At 41.1% G+C, this 18,051-nt stretch overlaps 2 protein-coding genes across 6 annotated transcripts; one reads left to right on the top strand and one right to left on the bottom strand.

Moving 5' to 3' along the window:
- The first annotated feature begins 727 nt into the window (after window positions 1-727).
- LOC139570350 (tumor necrosis factor receptor superfamily member 12A) lies at window positions 728-7,423 on the top strand. Its single transcript, XM_071392168.1, has 5 exons — window positions 728-1,000; window positions 4,320-4,418; window positions 4,529-4,672; window positions 4,841-4,889; window positions 5,094-7,423. The coding sequence occupies exons 1-4, from the start codon at window positions 919-921 to the stop codon at window positions 4,879-4,881; spliced, it is 366 nt and encodes a 121-aa protein (XP_071248269.1). The 5' UTR covers window positions 728-918; the 3' UTR covers window positions 4,882-4,889; window positions 5,094-7,423.
- A 513-nt stretch (window positions 7,424-7,936) lies between these two features.
- Window positions 7,937-18,043, bottom strand: znf646 (zinc finger protein 646). 5 transcript variants are annotated; one of them, XM_071392151.1, is made up of 4 exons: window positions 17,910-18,043; window positions 13,456-16,256; window positions 11,940-13,067; window positions 7,937-11,676 (listed from the first exon to the last, which is right to left on the bottom strand). In XM_071392151.1, the coding sequence occupies exons 2-4, from the start codon at window positions 16,050-16,052 to the stop codon at window positions 10,776-10,778; spliced, it is 4,626 nt and encodes a 1,541-aa protein (XP_071248252.1). In that variant the 5' UTR covers window positions 16,053-16,256; window positions 17,910-18,043; the 3' UTR covers window positions 7,937-10,775. The 5 variants fall into 5 exon arrangements, with proteins under 5 accessions (XP_071248252.1, XP_071248251.1, XP_071248248.1 ...); XM_071392150.1 differs by lacking the exon at window positions 17,910-18,043 and adding an exon at window positions 17,397-17,839; XM_071392147.1 differs by lacking the exon at window positions 17,910-18,043 and adding an exon at window positions 17,488-17,839.
- Window positions 18,044-18,051: the final 8 nt, after the last annotated feature.

Here is an 18,051-nt window from a genome sequence, read left to right as displayed (position 1 = left end):
AATGTGCACGAGTCTGTGAGTGTTGTAGTTCCCACTTGTGCGCCTAACATTTGGTTGCCCAATACTGTATATAGGAGGGGTTATGCGTTGTGTTTTTACAGATGTTGCTCCTTCCTGAGGATGGTAAAAAACAAGCTCATTTGACAGTCAAGTGTTACATATGCATATGACCATACAAAATAATATATACCATACATGTATACAACAAATATGAGAGAGTGAGAAAAAAAACAAAAAACACTGCAACAGTTATAGAACCTACTCATGTGAACCAAGATGAGTATCCTCTTCTGTAATTGTATAAATTTCCCTGTAGTGTTTCTCAGAAAAATACAACTTTGCATCACAAATGTTCCTCTTCTGTGAAGTTTTAAACAACCCTGAACGTATTCAACCCCATTGTAAAGTGCTTTTCTTCACTGCTTATGGGATCCATATGCAAGTGACAGATATTTGTATTTTTTGGCAGTGCTCAGTGAATGACGTGACAGGCGTGGTAATAACAATGAGAACACAATTCATTCCAGATCTTTACAGACTTTGCACCCCGAAGTTGGCTAAGGGAAAATCAAAAAGGGTGCGGTCATGGTATTTTAGTTCTGCTGGTTCAAATATACATATTGTGAATGATCATTGACATTTTTCGCTTTACTACAATAAACGAAAGTAAAATGTTCTATCATTCTAAAGTTCCCTGCCTGTCCGGACGGCTGTGCTCCGCGCGCAGTACTCAGAATGTGGGTACAGTACATAGGAAATGACTCATAGGAGTTGAACTGTTAGCGTGGGTGTGTACTCTATTAAAACAAGGCTCAGACTACTCCGGGTGACTCATTGTGAGGCTAGCTTTTCCATGGTGAAAAACAAAACAGGCTTTTCATCAGATGAACTTTCGGGAATTTCGTTTATACAAGAACCATGGCTTCAAACATTATCTGTGCGCTTTGTGGACTTGTCATTGCGACTGTAGCGAACCTAAACGGCGTGAACGGGCAACAAAGTAAGTAAAATACTTTTAATTGAACTTGTATGGATATAGATAAACTTGAATTATATGAAGTATTATCCTTTGATCTATGTAAGGCAAAGAAAATGCTTATGTACTTTTCGATCTCAATACTATATTTTAAATGCGAAGAAACTTTATTTTATCAAACTTTTAATCGCATGGGAATTCGTGTTTCATTGACCATCATGGAATCATCGCATGGCTACTCAAATGGAGTCTGATAAAAGAAAGGTTTGCTTATGGAGTTGCTTCCTCTACCAGCTGCCTTCTCACCGGTTCCGCATTCCAATCGCCTTATTTCACTCCATCCATGCCCATGGGTGAAAAGGACAGACCTGATTGATGGGACACTTATAGTTGGCATATCATTTCTTTCCTTTCTTGAGAGGTAAAAGTGAAGTAAAATTGTGGACTCCAAAAATATGTATATTTTTAATGGTGACTTTGAACTTGACAATATAATTCTTCCCATTCCCAGCACAATAATTCCTATATTGAGGTTATTTTCTAGGGTGGCTCTTATTGCTGAGTGGACATCAGACAAAACTGTATTATGTCTTAAATGCATGTGAGACTGTTTCATTATTGACCAGGGCAACAATATAGCTAATGCTGAAATGGGGTTTCATCCAGGCCCCATGGGTGAATTTAGGATTTTGCAGGTGGTGATGCTGTCACAACCCAAAATGTGTTGATTGCTTATGTTCACACATCAGTTTTAACATGACCAGTCCTGGAAGTCAGACACAGATGAGAATACACAACAATTCCTGATAACATGCACAATCTGCTTCTTCATGAATAGTATCTCACCATGGAAACTCCAACTGATTGTTTGATACTGTAGATTTAATGCAAGTGTTGACTTGTCTCCAATTTCCTGCACACCTTTGTCTTACATCATTGTGTCACTCAGTTCTGATCTTTATGGTATTGTTTCATTTAGTTTCAAAGCAGCTGATGGGCAATTCCACGGAACACCACTCAGACTCTGATTTTTCACTGTAAAATGTATGCCAAACAAAAGCCATTGATGCACAAGGACAACATTGTACATTGAACAATTTACATACAACATTTCACAAAAACACATTTACTGGAAGAACTGTGCAGATGCAAAGTTTGGCAACAGAATTACGGCAAAATTTCCTTCCGTTTTTTATGCGACCAAATTTTCCAAAAACGGTTAAATATCTGCTCTGAATTAAGATTCAAAGATATCTGCAGAACGAATGGGGTATCAGCTATTACATGACACCTTGAGTTAGAAAAAATATATTTTGGTTATTAAACTTTAGTAAGTGAAGTGGATTTACACCCGTTAACAGAATTACGGTAATGGAATTACATCATGGGTCTGTACTACACAGAAATGCAGAATTATGCATTCTCTTCATGTTGATGTATCCTGAAAAGGTACACAAAGGTATAAATACGCAATATCATCCTTTGCATATATGGGTAATATTCTACACACTAGCTATTATTCTAAAAAGATCCGCCCCCAAACAAGACCCAATTTGGTTGGTCCGGACCAGACCAAATCTGAACCAATCATAGACGTCCATGTTTCACAAGTTTGGACATCACAGTACAGCACAGTAAAGTACAGTAGAATACAGTACAGTAAAGTATAGTTCAGTACAGTACATTATACTGTCCTCTACTCTAGTGTGCTCTACTGTACTGTACTATACTTCTCTTTACTGTAATCTACTGTGCTTTACTCTACTTCTCTTTACTGTACTGTAATCTACTGCGCTTTACTCTACTTCTCTTTACTGTACTGTAATCTACTGCGCTTTACTCTACTTCTCTTTACTGTACTGTAATCTACTGTGCTTTACTCTACTTCTCTTTACTGTACTGTAATCTACTGCGCTTTACTCTACTTCTCTTTACTGTACTGTAATCTACTGCGCTTTACTCTACTTCTCTTTACTGTACTGTAATCTACTGTGCTTTACTCTACTTCTCTTTACTGTACTGTAATCTACTGTGCTTTACTATACTTCTCTTTACTGTACTGTAATCTACTGTGCTTTACTCTACTTCTCTTTCCTGTACTGTAATCTACTGTGCTTTACTATACTCTACTTATCTTTGCTGTACTGTACTGTACTCTACTTCTCTGTACTCTATTGTACTGTACTGTACTGTCCAAACTTGTGAAACATAAATGTCTATGATTGGTTCAGATTTGGTCCGGTAACAAACCATTTTCTCAAAGTACATTGTCCATGTGGTTTATATGCTGAATTACAAAGTCACAAATCACTGGCTAGACCTCTAACCACTTGTGTGGCCTTCGAGCTCAAGGAAGAGGAAACTGTAGGCTTTATCTCATTGATACTTTACATCACTTCAATGAGTGAAGCTATTGACGTGGAGATGTCAAACCTGACAAGCAGTGTCAGAGTAACCCTAACTCTGTAAAGTAACAGGTTTTTCATCACATTATCTATGTTAAGTGCTGTGATCACTACATTGAATTTACCATCAGGCTTTATTCTTTACCGGGTTGAATTAACATTGCAGACCTTTTCTTCCATACTTAATCACCTTAGATATAAATTGACACACGCCTCTTCGAAATGAGTCTGGTACTGCTGTCTGTGGGTTCTCTAAAAGGATGTGAGGTTTCCGGTTTAGTGTCTCTCAAGGGACACACTGTAGACATTTTCTATCCAGTCTATGTCATGTTATGGTAATGTTTACTCCCAGTCTCACCACACCTTCTCTAGAAGTCAAACACACCAAAACAATGTGTCAGAACCTCATCTTGATAACACACATCCTGCCATTCACGCACCAGCGTCTCACCATGCTTGTGCGCGCAAAGCCAATGAGTAATGCTACTTTGCATATTAAGTGCATCAGTACGAGAAAATCAAAGGAATTCCCCAACTCATTTCATAAGAAGAGGAAACGCATAGTTTCTCGGATCTTCTCTATTTCTTTGGACTTGATGTCATACGACTTCTTTATCATTGGGCAAAAAACAATTCCTTTCTCAGACTGCGGACTAAGTTCATACCTGTTTATTGGCAGGTTTTAAAAACATCTACAGTAAGATAAATCATACTTTAGGTTGCTGTCTAAAAGACTATTCGGGCAGATCTGTTGTTCTCATTGACCAATGTTGAGGGAAAATAATATATACTCTCTCTCTTCCAATAGTTCATTTGTTTTGGTGAGGTAGAGGAACATTCCCCAATGAGCAAATTGAGTCACAAATTGTTGTCATTCAAACGGGTAAAAGCTGTAAGAGAATTAAGCATTGTCTTTCCATTTTATGTTTTTCTCACAGACCTATGCAGTAGTTCAGAGTTCTGGAGTTCAGACATAGACCAATGCGTATCCTGCTCATCATGCAAGCAGTATCCAAAGACCCCTTCCTGTAACACTTGTAAGTCAAATCCTTAGCTAAGGAACATTCAACCTTTATATCTTACAACTAAATCATGCAAATAACCAATGCTTAATTGTATGCCTTTCGACCAATATGTCCCCTTTCAGGCACATTCACCAAGGAAAGATCTGATGTCTGGAGACTGGCAGCCATTTCCAGCTTCTCTGTGCTGGCAGTTATTCTGGTCGCTGCAGTATTGATCATTGGAGTCATGGTGCATCGACGCAAGGCACAGAAGAGGCCCCTTCGTGGTAGGGCTCAAGGCTACCATCTCATGATAAACTAACATTGTCAGTCATGAAACGTATTGTAGCATGATGATAGAGGCACACATGTTTGTAGCATTAAGACACATTGACCTCTTTGGGTTCTGGGGAAAATACATAAAAGAAAATCAGCATCGTCTTCTTGTTCTGCAGAACCCATTGAAGAGACAACGGGACCTCTTTACCAAGCGTAAACATTTCAGTAAGTGTGCCTTCCTCAAATTTGTTGATGTGTGACCAGTCGATGATAACGGCTGTCAATTATTATACATAATTATAAGTAGCCTACATTATAAGTAGCCTACATAAGTATATGTGAATATTTCTATACTGGTTGTAATTATGTTTTGAAATAATGGGGATGTTAAGAGGGAATTAACTAACAAATCTCTCATTACTTCCTCAGCCTCATCTTCCTTCTGACATTGATGTGACAGAACCAAGGGAACATCTTTGGATGACCAACCGAAACAGAATCATTTTGATACAATACCCTGACCACAGGGTATTATTTGAGTGGAGTTTGACCATTTAATTTATTATACTGTTAGTAAAGATGTGTTCACATACACTCAGTGTGTTACGGAACGGAGCTCTCACATAGAACTGTGTTAACTAGCGCTGTCAATCCCCTATCTTGTCTGCAGTCAGACTGTACTCTGAGGAAGACAATGTAGTTAGTAAAGAGTATCTCTCACAGCTCTTTTTGAAATGATGGCCTTTGAGTAGTGATGCCAGGTTGAGCTTTTGTAGATGTTCCAATAATCTATCGATAAGTAAGTTGTTCAATCAATAAGTAGTTTAAAAAACAGTACTGAACATGAGACACATCTTGAATGATGTGGATTTCTAACCATTACTGTCAATGCTTGAACACCTATTGTTTTATTGTAGCTTATTAGGACGAATACCAACTACCGAACTGCCTCGACTTGCCATCAGCAGGATAAAAGTGAATACAGCACAATCGTGCTTCCTGGGCCAGGTTTCACATACTGTACTTCTATAAGAGTAAAAGGTTTCTATTTAACATCCTCATGGTAATGAAAAGTAAAAGGGAAATGTTAGATTATAAATTCATGTTGGGCACATTTTGGCAATTTGAATGTACTTTTAGGGCAATTTATCCAGTCTGTGTTTCCATGTAGGAACTATATGCACTTAGAGCTACTTAGAGCTTGTTGTTTTTAACTCATCATTTTTAAAGGAGTAGAATTCTTTTAACAGTATTGTGCACTGTACTCTCTAGGATCTTCCAATCAAAAGAGGCAAAGGGGAAAATAAGTTAACTGATTATGAAACTGCTCAAGCGTATTGGACATTCTTACACAGGTCATTTAACCATTATACTGTAATATGTGTGTATGCAGGATAAGTAGCATAACACAGGGGCTTGCAAACTGTCGTGATGGAAAAGTTCAAGGTGGTCCAGAATTCCGTGGGAATGTGTTTGTATAGGTCAGGGATGGGCAACTTTGATGGGGGTGGGGGCCACAAAATATCTGAAAACATCATGAGGGGCCGCAGTTGTGCCACCGCCCAATTCTACACATTTTGCAATATGGTGGAGAGAATTGTTTGCAGTTTTAATTATGATATCTTACTGAGACTGACTAACAAAATCAACGGGGGCCCCCCGGGTGGTAATTTGACCACGATTACTACAAGTTTAGATAGCTGGGCGCTAGACTAATTTACCAATCTATAAAAGGTTAGCTGACATGGGCTAATTGAGGAAGGAGAAAAACTGCTGATGCACAACCAAATTTCTAAATTGCACCTTGTGTATTCTACTATTCTAACTCGCAACAGTAAGTTCAGACCCTGACTAAGCCCTTCCGCCAGTTGCCAATCCCTGGTGTAGTTTATACCGTTTTCTTCTTCTTTTTGCAATGAAATCCATTCCCGATGGACAAATAGGGAAACCTTAGCGTTGTGTTGAAACAGTTGAAACAATGGAGATGAGTCAATGGTTGTGTGACATTTTTTTTTAAACACTATTAGACATTGACTGCCAACCCAGGAAGGAACATTGCAGTTTAGGGAAAAACAAGCTGAACCCTATTGAAATGTATAACCATGGTATAACTGTGTACTCATCTTCAAACTAACTCAGAGCACCATTTTAGGGCTTGTGTGTCAGGATAATGTGGCTGAATATGACTTCCTTCATATTACTGACAATATTACTTTCTTGTCAATATTAAGTGGATATGTATACCAGCAGCAAGAAAAGGGTAATTGGACAATTTTTATACAGATATTGTTTTCATATCTATTTATTTTGAATGATATATTTTCTAATGTTTATAGTTACATGTGGTAACAGCTAAATGTATGAATAAATACTGACGAAGGGACCCCTGTAAAGTTGTTTGTAAAACCTCTGACACCAGCTGACCAATTAGATTTGTTACTGAGCAATCATTTAGGACTCTATTCAATCTGTATCGGTGAAGTGGTACAGATTGTGCAATAGCAGTGTAAAGGTCATTTCAGATTGAGCCGTCATATGCGGCATTTACCATGAATGCAGTCTCCGCTAACGCGGAAACACAGCCTTTATATTTCAATGACGCCATAACGCTAAACTTCCGTATTTGGATTGAATATTGCCCTAGTGAATGTACTTTTCTCGTCTGTTTGGGTTATGTACATGGGTTAGTTTAGTAATAAGCATTGTTACAAATGAACTGACTTTTGTGTGTTATATAGAATAAAATTATGATTCCCATAGATTTGTTGATGTATAAACTTTATGGCCTAGATTCAATCCGTAGCGCCGAAGAGCCACGCTATAGCACGATCGAAATTTGAAGGCAATAATCCCGCGGTTGCCTTCACCGTAAACGTTGCATATGTCAGCTCAATCGGAAATTTGTGCTATAACACGAACCTTCTGCTCTACAGACTGAATCTAGCAGTTGTTCAACAACTGTCCAAATGCACACATTTTGCAGTCACTACAACCATGTACTGTGTTGCATGGATACAGGCTTTGGTTTGGAAACAGGTACTATTGTGTGTAGGAGACAGGCCTTGGTTTGGAACTAGGTACAATTGTGTGTAGGAGACAGGCCTTGGTTTGGAACAAGGTACTATTGTGTGTAGGAAGCAATATGTTTTGGAACCAGGTACTATTGTGTGGAGGAGACAGGTGTTGGATTGGAATCAGGTTCTTCATGTTAAAAAATAATAATTTAAACCAAGTTTGAAAAGGACATGGAACTCAAAAAATTACCAACACAATGTATTTTAAGTCATTTAATTTTAATAACTGATTTGTTAAGTTTCTAATTAGCTAAGTTCATAGTACTAACAAGTAAAAATCTACATTTCAAAGTGACAAAATATATACAAGGTTATATAAATAAAATATTTCAGACTTGAGTTTTCAAACACTAAATTCAAATCAAATGTGGCATATGCTTTTAATTATACTATAGCCAATTTAACAGTAACTTCATGTAAAGGAAAGTCTTGCTATGAATGTACAGAGAACCCAGCTAATGTTTTATTTAAAACATTGACATAACTGTGGGAGATGCACATGACAGGGGTAGTCATGTCAAAAAATGAGGCGTACATTAACAAGTGCCAGAAGAGATCATAGTAAATCTGACACCTTCCCACTTGCAAGGTTTAAACGGAGATGAACTGGCAACATTCTCTACATGCAGACCATTTAAAATTCTTCATGGCTTAAAATACATGTTGCAATTTCATGTAATTAGGGTATGAGAGCCGAATTACAGAAATGAACCATAATGTATTTATTGCCAATCCAAATAACACAAAAAAAGAATGTCTCTGTTTAGATGTTGGTAAGTCTGCCATCACCGTGCAAGCTATTCTAAGTGTACAGTAGTTCTGACTTCTGCAGTAACCGTTTGTGTGAGTTGTAGAATCTCTGTGTCAGGATGGCCACGTGGTTTGTCTCCTGAATCAAGTAATATCATTTTACCCAGTGGACAAGCATGTCTGATACAACAATGAGAAAAAATGTTATGCACAAGATGTGAACTTACTAAAATAACATGTACTGGCAAAATGAGCACTAAACATCTCTAAAATGGCAACCTATTGCTTACAATATTGGTAGAATGGGGAGAACAACTTGCATGCATCTTGACTGCTCACGTGCAATTTGAAGTGTTGGGAGCTGACGCCTTATTAACAATGTGCTCATGATACAGGCCTAGAGAACTATAAAAGTTGTAATTATTACAGTGTATTGTAGCTATATGCTATAATTTCTCTTAAATAAACTGTGATAGCTTTAAATATCAGTTTCAGGAATTGGCAAGGCTCTTTGATAGGGTATTTTATACATCTTACCGGTCCCAGAAATATTTACAATTCATAATATATGAAATACAAGGCATAAAGAAAGCAAAGAAAAACACCTTGTGGTGTACTGATACAACACCCTCAAACAAAGGCCCTCTGCTGTTTTAAACCTAAAAAAGGGCCTCTGCTTCCTACTTGTGTTTTCCAAAACATTTGACATTACAGTGTGACTGAAAAATAACTGTTTTGTGTATGATAGGCACCTTATTGTTTTCTACACTTTTTCTGGTAGGAATAGTAAACCAAAGATAATTGCACGTTTATGTAAAGGTTAAGTTATGACCAGAAAATGGCTGATTCCAAAGACACCAAACCATTTCGCAAATAGTGGTGATCAACACCTGCTTCTTGATAAACGTTGCGGTCAACATGGTTGAAGTTAGCAACCAACGATATTGACTTTGCTAACACTTAAAGCTCGTGTTAAGTGAGTGGTTAGAACAAGATTACGTAGATTCATCTCCACCTTTTCAAAGTTATAAAAGAATCCATAATACATTTCAACATAAATAAAATAACCATTAAAATGAGAGAAATAGGAGACTAGGATTTCACGCCACAATAATTCTACACTTTTGACTTATTTTAAGGACTATCACTCAAACGTGTTTTTAAAAGTTTGAGAAGTCAAAAGCATGCGTATGGTATTGCAACATTCATGCAATTTTTTAAGGGGGGGGAATTATGGACAAAAGGCTACAATTCTTATTTTAACAAGACATGGGTGAGAAATGGCGCATGTAAAAAAGAAACAAGAAAGTCATGCCCAACCCAGACACCGATGATTATCTACAATGCTTTGCACATCAGATATTTTCCTTTTAAAGATGAAAAACCTGAGTGCTAGCAAGACCATTATCCTGGGCTTATGCATTCCTACCTGTATTGGAGTTGCACCAATTGAGAATAATGGAATTATAGATTGAGGAATTTCCATAGACCAATAGGATATTTCTTTAAAAAAAAAGTCAAGATCTTCTTTACATGTTAACATTCATTGAAAACTGTGATCTATCAAAGTATACACAGAAAAATAAATCAAAAGAACAGGAATAAATTATTAAATACGTCCATTTGGCATACAATGCCTCACACATGAACCCAAATATTATTATCATTATTAAAACCATTTACTTGATTTCATGATTTCAGTAAATACCTTTGATATCATCCTCTGGGTAGGACTAGAGGTCATCTCCCTTACAGCGACAGGGTTGTCCTTATTGAAACCACATCACAAAAGGTCAATTGACCACTTCTCTCTAACCTATGGCAACACTGAACAGGATTCAAGGGCAAATATACAGCCCACACTTTTGATGAGCACAGCAGAGAAATTAACCTACGGAGGCACAAAACACAGTAATAGATAGCAAGAGGAAATAAATCATGTCCTATAGTCCTCACTCCTATAGCGCTAAACGATTCAATGGCTTTGTGCAAACATTCAATCCAATCTGGGACTTTTTAGTGTCACAATCCCTACTAGAGGTAAGATCGGAATTCCTTCCACGAGTCCAAAAGTGTATGACCAAAACAAAAAAAATGAAATGTTTGTGAGGCAGCTTTGAAGAGCTCAGCATCAAGACTAAACGCCGTCCCTACTGGGGCTTTGAGGAACACCCGTCACTTTACAATTACTGATAGGGGCCCAGGGGAGACTAACATAAGAAGTATTTGACTCTACAATGGTCTGAGGGGTTGAAGAAAACCCTCACCTTTTGAATCCCGACTCGACTCAGAGAAAAGAACCCATGTCCAAGTCCATGAAACTGTTAGCATCCATGCTGAAGGAGGACTCATAAACCTGGGCACCGCTCTGGTGCATCTTTTGGTGGTGGCGCAGATTTGACTTGCTGGAGAAGCTCTTGTCGCACAGCAGGCAGGAGAAAGGCTTCTCTTTGGTGTGCATCCTCCGGTGGCAGATGAGCTGGGTGGACACGCGGAAGGCCTTGCCGCACTCCAGGCACTGGTAGCGCTTGGGCTCCGTGTGGATGCGCCTGTGGTTCTTCAGGGCCATCAGGTTAGTGAACTCCTTCTGGCACACGGAGCAGAAGAAGGAGCCCGTTTTGTGGCTGTTCTTGTGGTTGAGGAGGGAGCCGGCGTGGCGGTAGGTGCGGCCGCAGTGCTCACACACGTGGCTCTTCACCCCTGTGCAGTGAGCCTCGTTGCTCTCCTGCTGGTCCTGAGGGTCGGGCATGCCGCCGTGCATGTGGGCAAACGCCGGTACCAGCTTGGGCATGCCCTGGATCCCCACGGGTTGGTCCAGTCCCGAGCCCCAGCCTAGGTTGTCCTTTAATTGCATGCTGTGTTGTTGGTAATGCCCCTGGGCCCGGTGGTGCAGGTCCTGGTGTTGCTGGTAGCTGGCCGGGTTGGGGAAGCTCTGATGGCAGGGGCTGCAGACCAGGGTGCGTTCCTTGGAGTGCACCTCCATGTGGCTCTGCAGGTGGGAGACGAGACAGAAGGTCTTGCCACAGTCTGGGCAGCAGTGGCGCTTCATCTGGGAGTGGACCTGGAGGGCGATGGGGTCGGGGAAAGTCTGGAGGCACAAGGTACAGTGGTGGAGGTTTTCGGAGTGCGTCTTTTTATGGTTGAGCAGGGAGCCAGAGTGGCGGTACGAGCGTCCACACAGGTCACACCTGCAGTAGAGAGACATATTAAAATCCCTGTTCATGAAAATAATTTACATTGGGCATTAATTGGCAAAGAAAACATTGCTTTTACTAATAGAATATAAAGAGAGGAAATAATTATAGATTTACCCTAAAACTAAACATAAAAAATAGCCATTAAAACCATGAAAACAGAAGGGAGAAGACTAAAAAAAGTGGATCATTCTAATAACATCCACGAAGAAGAAGTAGGACTTACATAACGAGTTGATTATGAGACAGTAACTCACATGAAGCACTTGTCTCCACCACCATCTCTGTGATAGCTGTCACCAGCTTTAGCCGAGTCATCCGGACCCCTGCTCTGGCAGCGGTGCCTCTTCAGCCCAGACTTGCCCTGGAAGCTCTTGCCACATTCTGGGCAGCTGAAGTGGCTGGCCACCATAGTGTGGACCTTCTGGTGGTTATGGAGAATACTGGCCAGCCGAAACGCCTTCCCACAGGTCAGGCAGACATGCTTCTTCTTCTGTGTGTGAATTCGTGTGTGGTTGCGTAACGCCATGGGATTAGAGAAGGGCTTGGAGCAGAACGTGCAGCTGAAGTGGCCGGACTTATGGGTGTTTTTATGATTCAGGAGACTGCCCGCGTGGCGGTAGCTGCGATTGCAGATGTTGCAGGTGAATGGTCGCTCCTCTTTTTTCAAGGACATGCTCGTTTGTCCATCACTGCTCTCTGATGAGTTTGCCAGTGACCCACAGGTATGGGCTGTGAGCTGGTCTGCAGATACAAATGTCAGTCTGCACTGCTTACATTTAATGTTTCTAGCGCGTCTGCGACCACTTCCCCTGACCCCTCCAGGCATATCCTTTCGGAGGTGTGCGCAAATATGGTTAGACAACTGCTTCTTTCCCCTAAAGGCCTTTCCACAGTGTTGGCAACTGTGCTTTTTAACTGAGAAGTGGATGCGCAGGTGGTTCTTCATAGCCAGTTGGTTGGAGTAGGTGTTGTTACAAACAGAACAGTAGTATTCACCCGTCTTGTGAGAGTTCTTGTGATTGACCAGACTTCCTGCGTGCCGATACGTTCGCCCACATTGGTCACAGGAGTAGGGGCGAGGGTCGCCTGCCCCCTCTGATTTGACCTCAGTCTGAGACGCTGTCAGAGCCCCTTCCCCCACACTGGGTTTCTTTAGGTTGAGGGTTGGCCTACGCTTTCTGCGGGTGGTGGTGGCGGATTGATTGGCAGGTGCATTTAACGAGTGCATTCCTCCCTCTGACCCGGCCCCATTCATCTGCATGAGGGCCTGAATCTGATTGTTGAGCTCCTGTATTTTGGCCTTGTTCTCCTTGTGAATTCTTAGGTGGTTCAATAGCTGCTTCTGTATCTTGAATGCCTTCCCACATTCATTACAAGTATGCCTAGACGAGGGGACAAAGAGAGAGGATAATCCTGTTTACAAAGCACAGAACATTTGAGCATGAATGAAGTTATGACACAAAGTACATCTATGGCAATAGCAATTTTATAGGCAATATATCCTTGGATTATTTTACATGTACGTAAGCACTTGTAAAAGAAAATGCTTGCTGTTAGGGCAGGGTCCAATCACCATTTGTTGGCATTTAGGCAAATTCAACTATAACAATGTAATAACCTAAACCTTAGTATGTAGTAGTACAAATTAATTGGGTCTACCGCATGTGTACAATGTAGCTTCTCTGGTTATATACATGATGTCAAATAACATGGACACTTATCAGTAGAAGACAACTTTTTTCTGTGTTAGCAATTACGTTGAGCAATTACCTCTTAACATCAAAGTGGGTCCTTTGATGGTTCTTAAGGGCCAGTAGATTGTAGAAGCGCTTCTGGCAAACCATGCAGCGGAATACTCCCGTTTTGTGGGACTTTTTATGGTTGAGAAGGGAGCCAGCATGTCTGTATGCTCTTCCACACTGATCACACTTGTACTGGCGATCACCATTGTCTAAATCCGCTTTCATTGGTCCTAATTCTTTACCGTTGACAGAGTTGCCCATTTCAGTTCTCTCATCACCAGATTCACTTTGCCCATTTGCTGTACATTGATGAGTCTCAAGATGATGGTAACTGGTGCAAAATGTACCACAATTTCCACAGATAATGCTGTCAACTTCCTCTTTGTGCCTAGCTCCATTACTATTGTCCATATGTACGTGTTTAGCGTCATCTGCCTGTGCTTTATGGTGCGAGAGCTGATGGGCAAGCATGTCCTGCTTCTTGGCAAAACTCTCTCCGCAAGTACTGCAGATCATCAGACCCCCGTCCACCTGCTGTCTCTCTCCAGAGTCCTCTTCTTTTTCAGCCTCGAGGGAGGACATGGAGGAGGGGCCAGAGCTTGTAGGAGTATCATGGGATTGAGTGTGGCCACGAAGATGACTCCTCAGAGCCCTCATGCTTGTGTAGCGGTTCCCACACACTGAGCATTGATAGAGCTCTCCGTCATCATCTTCATCATCCTCCTCCTCCTCCTCGCCATCACCACTATTTAACTGCTCCCCATTCATGACTTCATGGAAGTTGTGTTCACCAAAGTACCTTTGCCCAGGGCTGCCATTCAGTCCCTGGAATTTTATATGATCCCCTGGATTTCCCATGGAGCATTGGCCATTAGTGTCCTGGAAGGTTAGGTTACTGTCGCAATCATTTGACATGGCCTCCTGCTGCTGTTGTAGCTGGGGGCATATGTGCGACTTGATCCCTGCGATGTCTGCAAATGTTTCGCCACAGTCGGCGCACATGTGCCTCTCCATCAGGTGTTCGTCGTGAGGTAGGTGCACAGTTCTTTCCTGGGGAAAGGTGGAGTCAAACTGCTCGTGGAATGATCCTCCATTGTCGTGTTCACCCTTGTTCTCCTGAGCGAGCGCCATCATACTGCTAGCGTCACCATCCTGAGAGGAAAAGCAGGCCTGCTGGTTCTCCAGTGTCAGGGGCTCGGTAGACAGCCAGTCTCCTTCAGAGCTGAGGTTGAAGGAGGACGGATGGGCCCTGTGAATGCGGATGTGGCTGCGGAGGGCAGCCATGTGTGGGTAAGTCTTGCGGCAGATGGAACACTGGTAAATGCCCGTCTGATGAGACCGCTTGTGGTTGATGAGGCTCCCTGCGTGCCGGTAGCTTTTGCCACAGACCTGGCACTTGAAGCGGCGCTCAACATTTTCTGTAACTGAGGACTGTTCTGCCTTCCCTAGATCGTCCGCAGAAATCTCTGAATCCAAGATTGCGGGCTCTTGCTGAGTGTTCAAGGTGGATTCGTTACTGGAGTGGTCAGAGTATATTTGAACATCGTTGATCTGCTCCCCCTGATTATCCATCGATGGAGTATTGTTTAGAGGGGTTGAATGAAAGTTTGAGTCAGGAGAATGAGTGACACTATGGTCATAAGTGCCATGATAACCATCAGATGAACCTTGAATGTGCCCAAATGACATAGAGGAAGAATTATGCATTTGGATGTGTTCCTGGAACTCATCATCATTAGGAAATATCACTTGACACAGGTGGCAGAAATGTACAGCAGCCTCCCTGTTTGAGGGGGAAAACTGCTCTTGTGCTGTGCCTGCGTAAGTGACTTCAGTGGAACGGGTGTCTGGCCCACTTCTGGACTTGTTATGGGTTCTCTGGTGACTATGGAGGGCAGCAAGATTATTGAACTGTTTGAAACAGATAGGGCACTCAAACATCCCTACTTGGTGAGACTTTTTATGATTAATCAGGCTTCCATGGTGTCTATATGACTTTTCACACTGATCACATTTGAAAGGTCGATCCCCTGGTTCGTCAGAGCCTAGGTTTTCACTGTAATTAGCTGAGATGGGGATAATCTCTGCCTCCTCCTGACTAAGGCCATTATCAGATATAATATCCATCCTTGTGTCTTGCTGGTCAGCCACCAAGACCAACTGCTCATGAAGGTCTTCATTATCCTCAATTTCATCTCTATTCTCAATTGGAGAATATTCTGCAGCTGCCCTCCTACCAGCTCTCCTCTTTGACTGCCTGGATAGATGGACCTTTTGATGGGTGGCCAGCTGAGTAGCTAACCTAAAGGCCTTCCCACAATCCATGCAGGAGTACTTCTTCTGCGATGTGTGGATGCGCAGATGGCTCTTCAGGGCCAGAGGGTTTGATAGCTTCCTAGCACATACTGGACATTGAAAAGTACCCAACTCGTGTGTTTTCTTATGGTTAGCGAGGCTACCTGCATGCCTGTAACCCCGCCCACATTCATCACACTTGAACTTGCGATCTTCCTCTTGCTGGGAGTGACTATCCATGTGTTCCAGAAGGCTTGGCATGTTGGAACACACTGTGCCACAGTGTTTGCAAGGGAAGCCTTTGGTCCTGCCAGGCTCCTGCATAGCCATTACAGGATAGTACTGCACATATTTGAGCAAGATAATTGAGGGGAAAATACATCAGATTCCCAGCTCCTCTGTATAACAAGAGCGTATCTATTGTACGGTCCAAATAGGAAGGCAACACAAGAATGCGATTGGATAATTTAGTACCACTCCATTGAATATGAATTTAATTTCAGGGGTAGAAAGGCTGCAGGTACACCATGAGGGCTGTGGAAAAAAACAGATCTGGTCATTTGGCATAATTTGCAGTCAATGTATTATTTATTTAACTATGGGATAATCATGGCCTACTAATGCAATTGGCACAAACTTTTATTCAAACTGTAGTTTACTGATGCAACACCTATATTATTTTTAATTAACATGTTAAAGGAGTCAGCGGGTAGCCTAGCGGTTAAGAGCGGTACGAAACCTTGTGCCGATTAGTTGAAACATCTGTCGATGTGCCCTTTGAGCAAGGAACTTAACTTTAATTGCTCCTGTAAGTCGCTCTGGACAAGAGCATCTGCTAGATGATAAAATGTTAAAGGCTTGGTGTGAGACTTACTATTGAAACAAGGGTTTTGTCTCATCTGGAAGTATACAATTCAAGCAGGCAATGATACATTAGAGATGAAGTAGACCATATTACTGTAAACTGGACAGTTGTGGTTTGAAACAAACACTTCAAATTATTACGATTTTTTAAGAACCATAGGGTAGTTTATCTCAGATTGAAATATGGCTAATAAACAAGGCCTAATAGATTTAACTCCGCTCAAATATCGTGTTAATCGGTTCAGTAACGCAACATGACAAACTCTCCATTCATCATATGCAGCTTCATACAGTGTACAGCAGCAATACTTTTCCTGTTTGGCCTAGCGACATAAAATGTCGTTAACGTTACCGTGAACTGAATTACCAATTGTTTTACTTATTTACATGCAATTTAAATGTATATATATATATATCAGAATTGACTAAATGTAGGAATTGAACTAGTTTGTTACTTGTTGGCTAGCTCGGTCTCAAACTATCCCAAAAAGATTTTGTCCGATTCAAGTTGAAAGTGGCTAGCTAGCACACACAGCAATACCCTGACTAGCGCGACAGCCAGCCGCATAGCTATGTCAATAATGTGGGAAAACACCACCTTGGTCAAAACAACTTAAAATGTCAAATGGTTGAATTCCAGTAGCTACATTTCATGTGTTAGGTCAAAACACGCACTACTATGGAAAAGTTGTTGTTTTGCGAGAAATCCAATGCTGGATACAATAGCTGCTATGTAACGTTAGCAAGTAGCATCATCATGCTTAGCTAGCTAAACAAACATTGCAGCAAAAAGCGATAATCTGTTTTTACCATCCATTTGATTCGTGCATCCTGTCAAATATATTCTGTAGTTTCTGATGTAACCTATGGCATTTAAATCCAGGTCAATGTATTTCCTCACCACAAAGCTAAAATGTTATTGATAATGGACAAGTCTTCTTCAATTGTCTTTTTTTCCTCCTTCATTCCATTCCATTACACATTCTTCCTGTTCTTGTTGCTAGGAAACAGGATATGTGTACCACTAAAATAAGTCCCCCGTCGTTCTGTCATACGCACATAACTGTGCGTTGTCTACAAAACTATGTGTGGATTTGTCATGTAAAATTATAAGATGGACTGGTACGTAAACTGACATTTAAAACACTTCTTAGGTGACTAAAACGTTTTCCATCCCATTTTCCATCCCATTTAGGCACTAGCTCATTCAAAAATTAACAACCCATCTGCGCGACATCAACCATCCATGCAAACGATGGAAACATTTGGCAAAACAGGAGCGTGCTATTTAATTATTTCCCCTCTCAATAGAACACCTCTTACCTGCAGTTCTTCAAAAATAAAGCCATTCATGCGGTTCTCCGACATCTTGCTAACTGTAAAATACACTACAGTTGGTCAAATATGAGAAAATCCATAAAGCCAACGTTTAATATTTACAAGAAATTGTGACCCACGCAAGTGC

This window comes from Salvelinus alpinus, chromosome 3, assembly GCF_045679555.1.
Source record: "Salvelinus alpinus chromosome 3, SLU_Salpinus.1, whole genome shotgun sequence".
In the NCBI taxonomy this organism is placed as follows: domain Eukaryota; kingdom Metazoa; phylum Chordata; class Actinopteri; order Salmoniformes; family Salmonidae; genus Salvelinus; species Salvelinus alpinus.
This window is presented reverse-complemented; position numbering and strand designations above follow the sequence as displayed.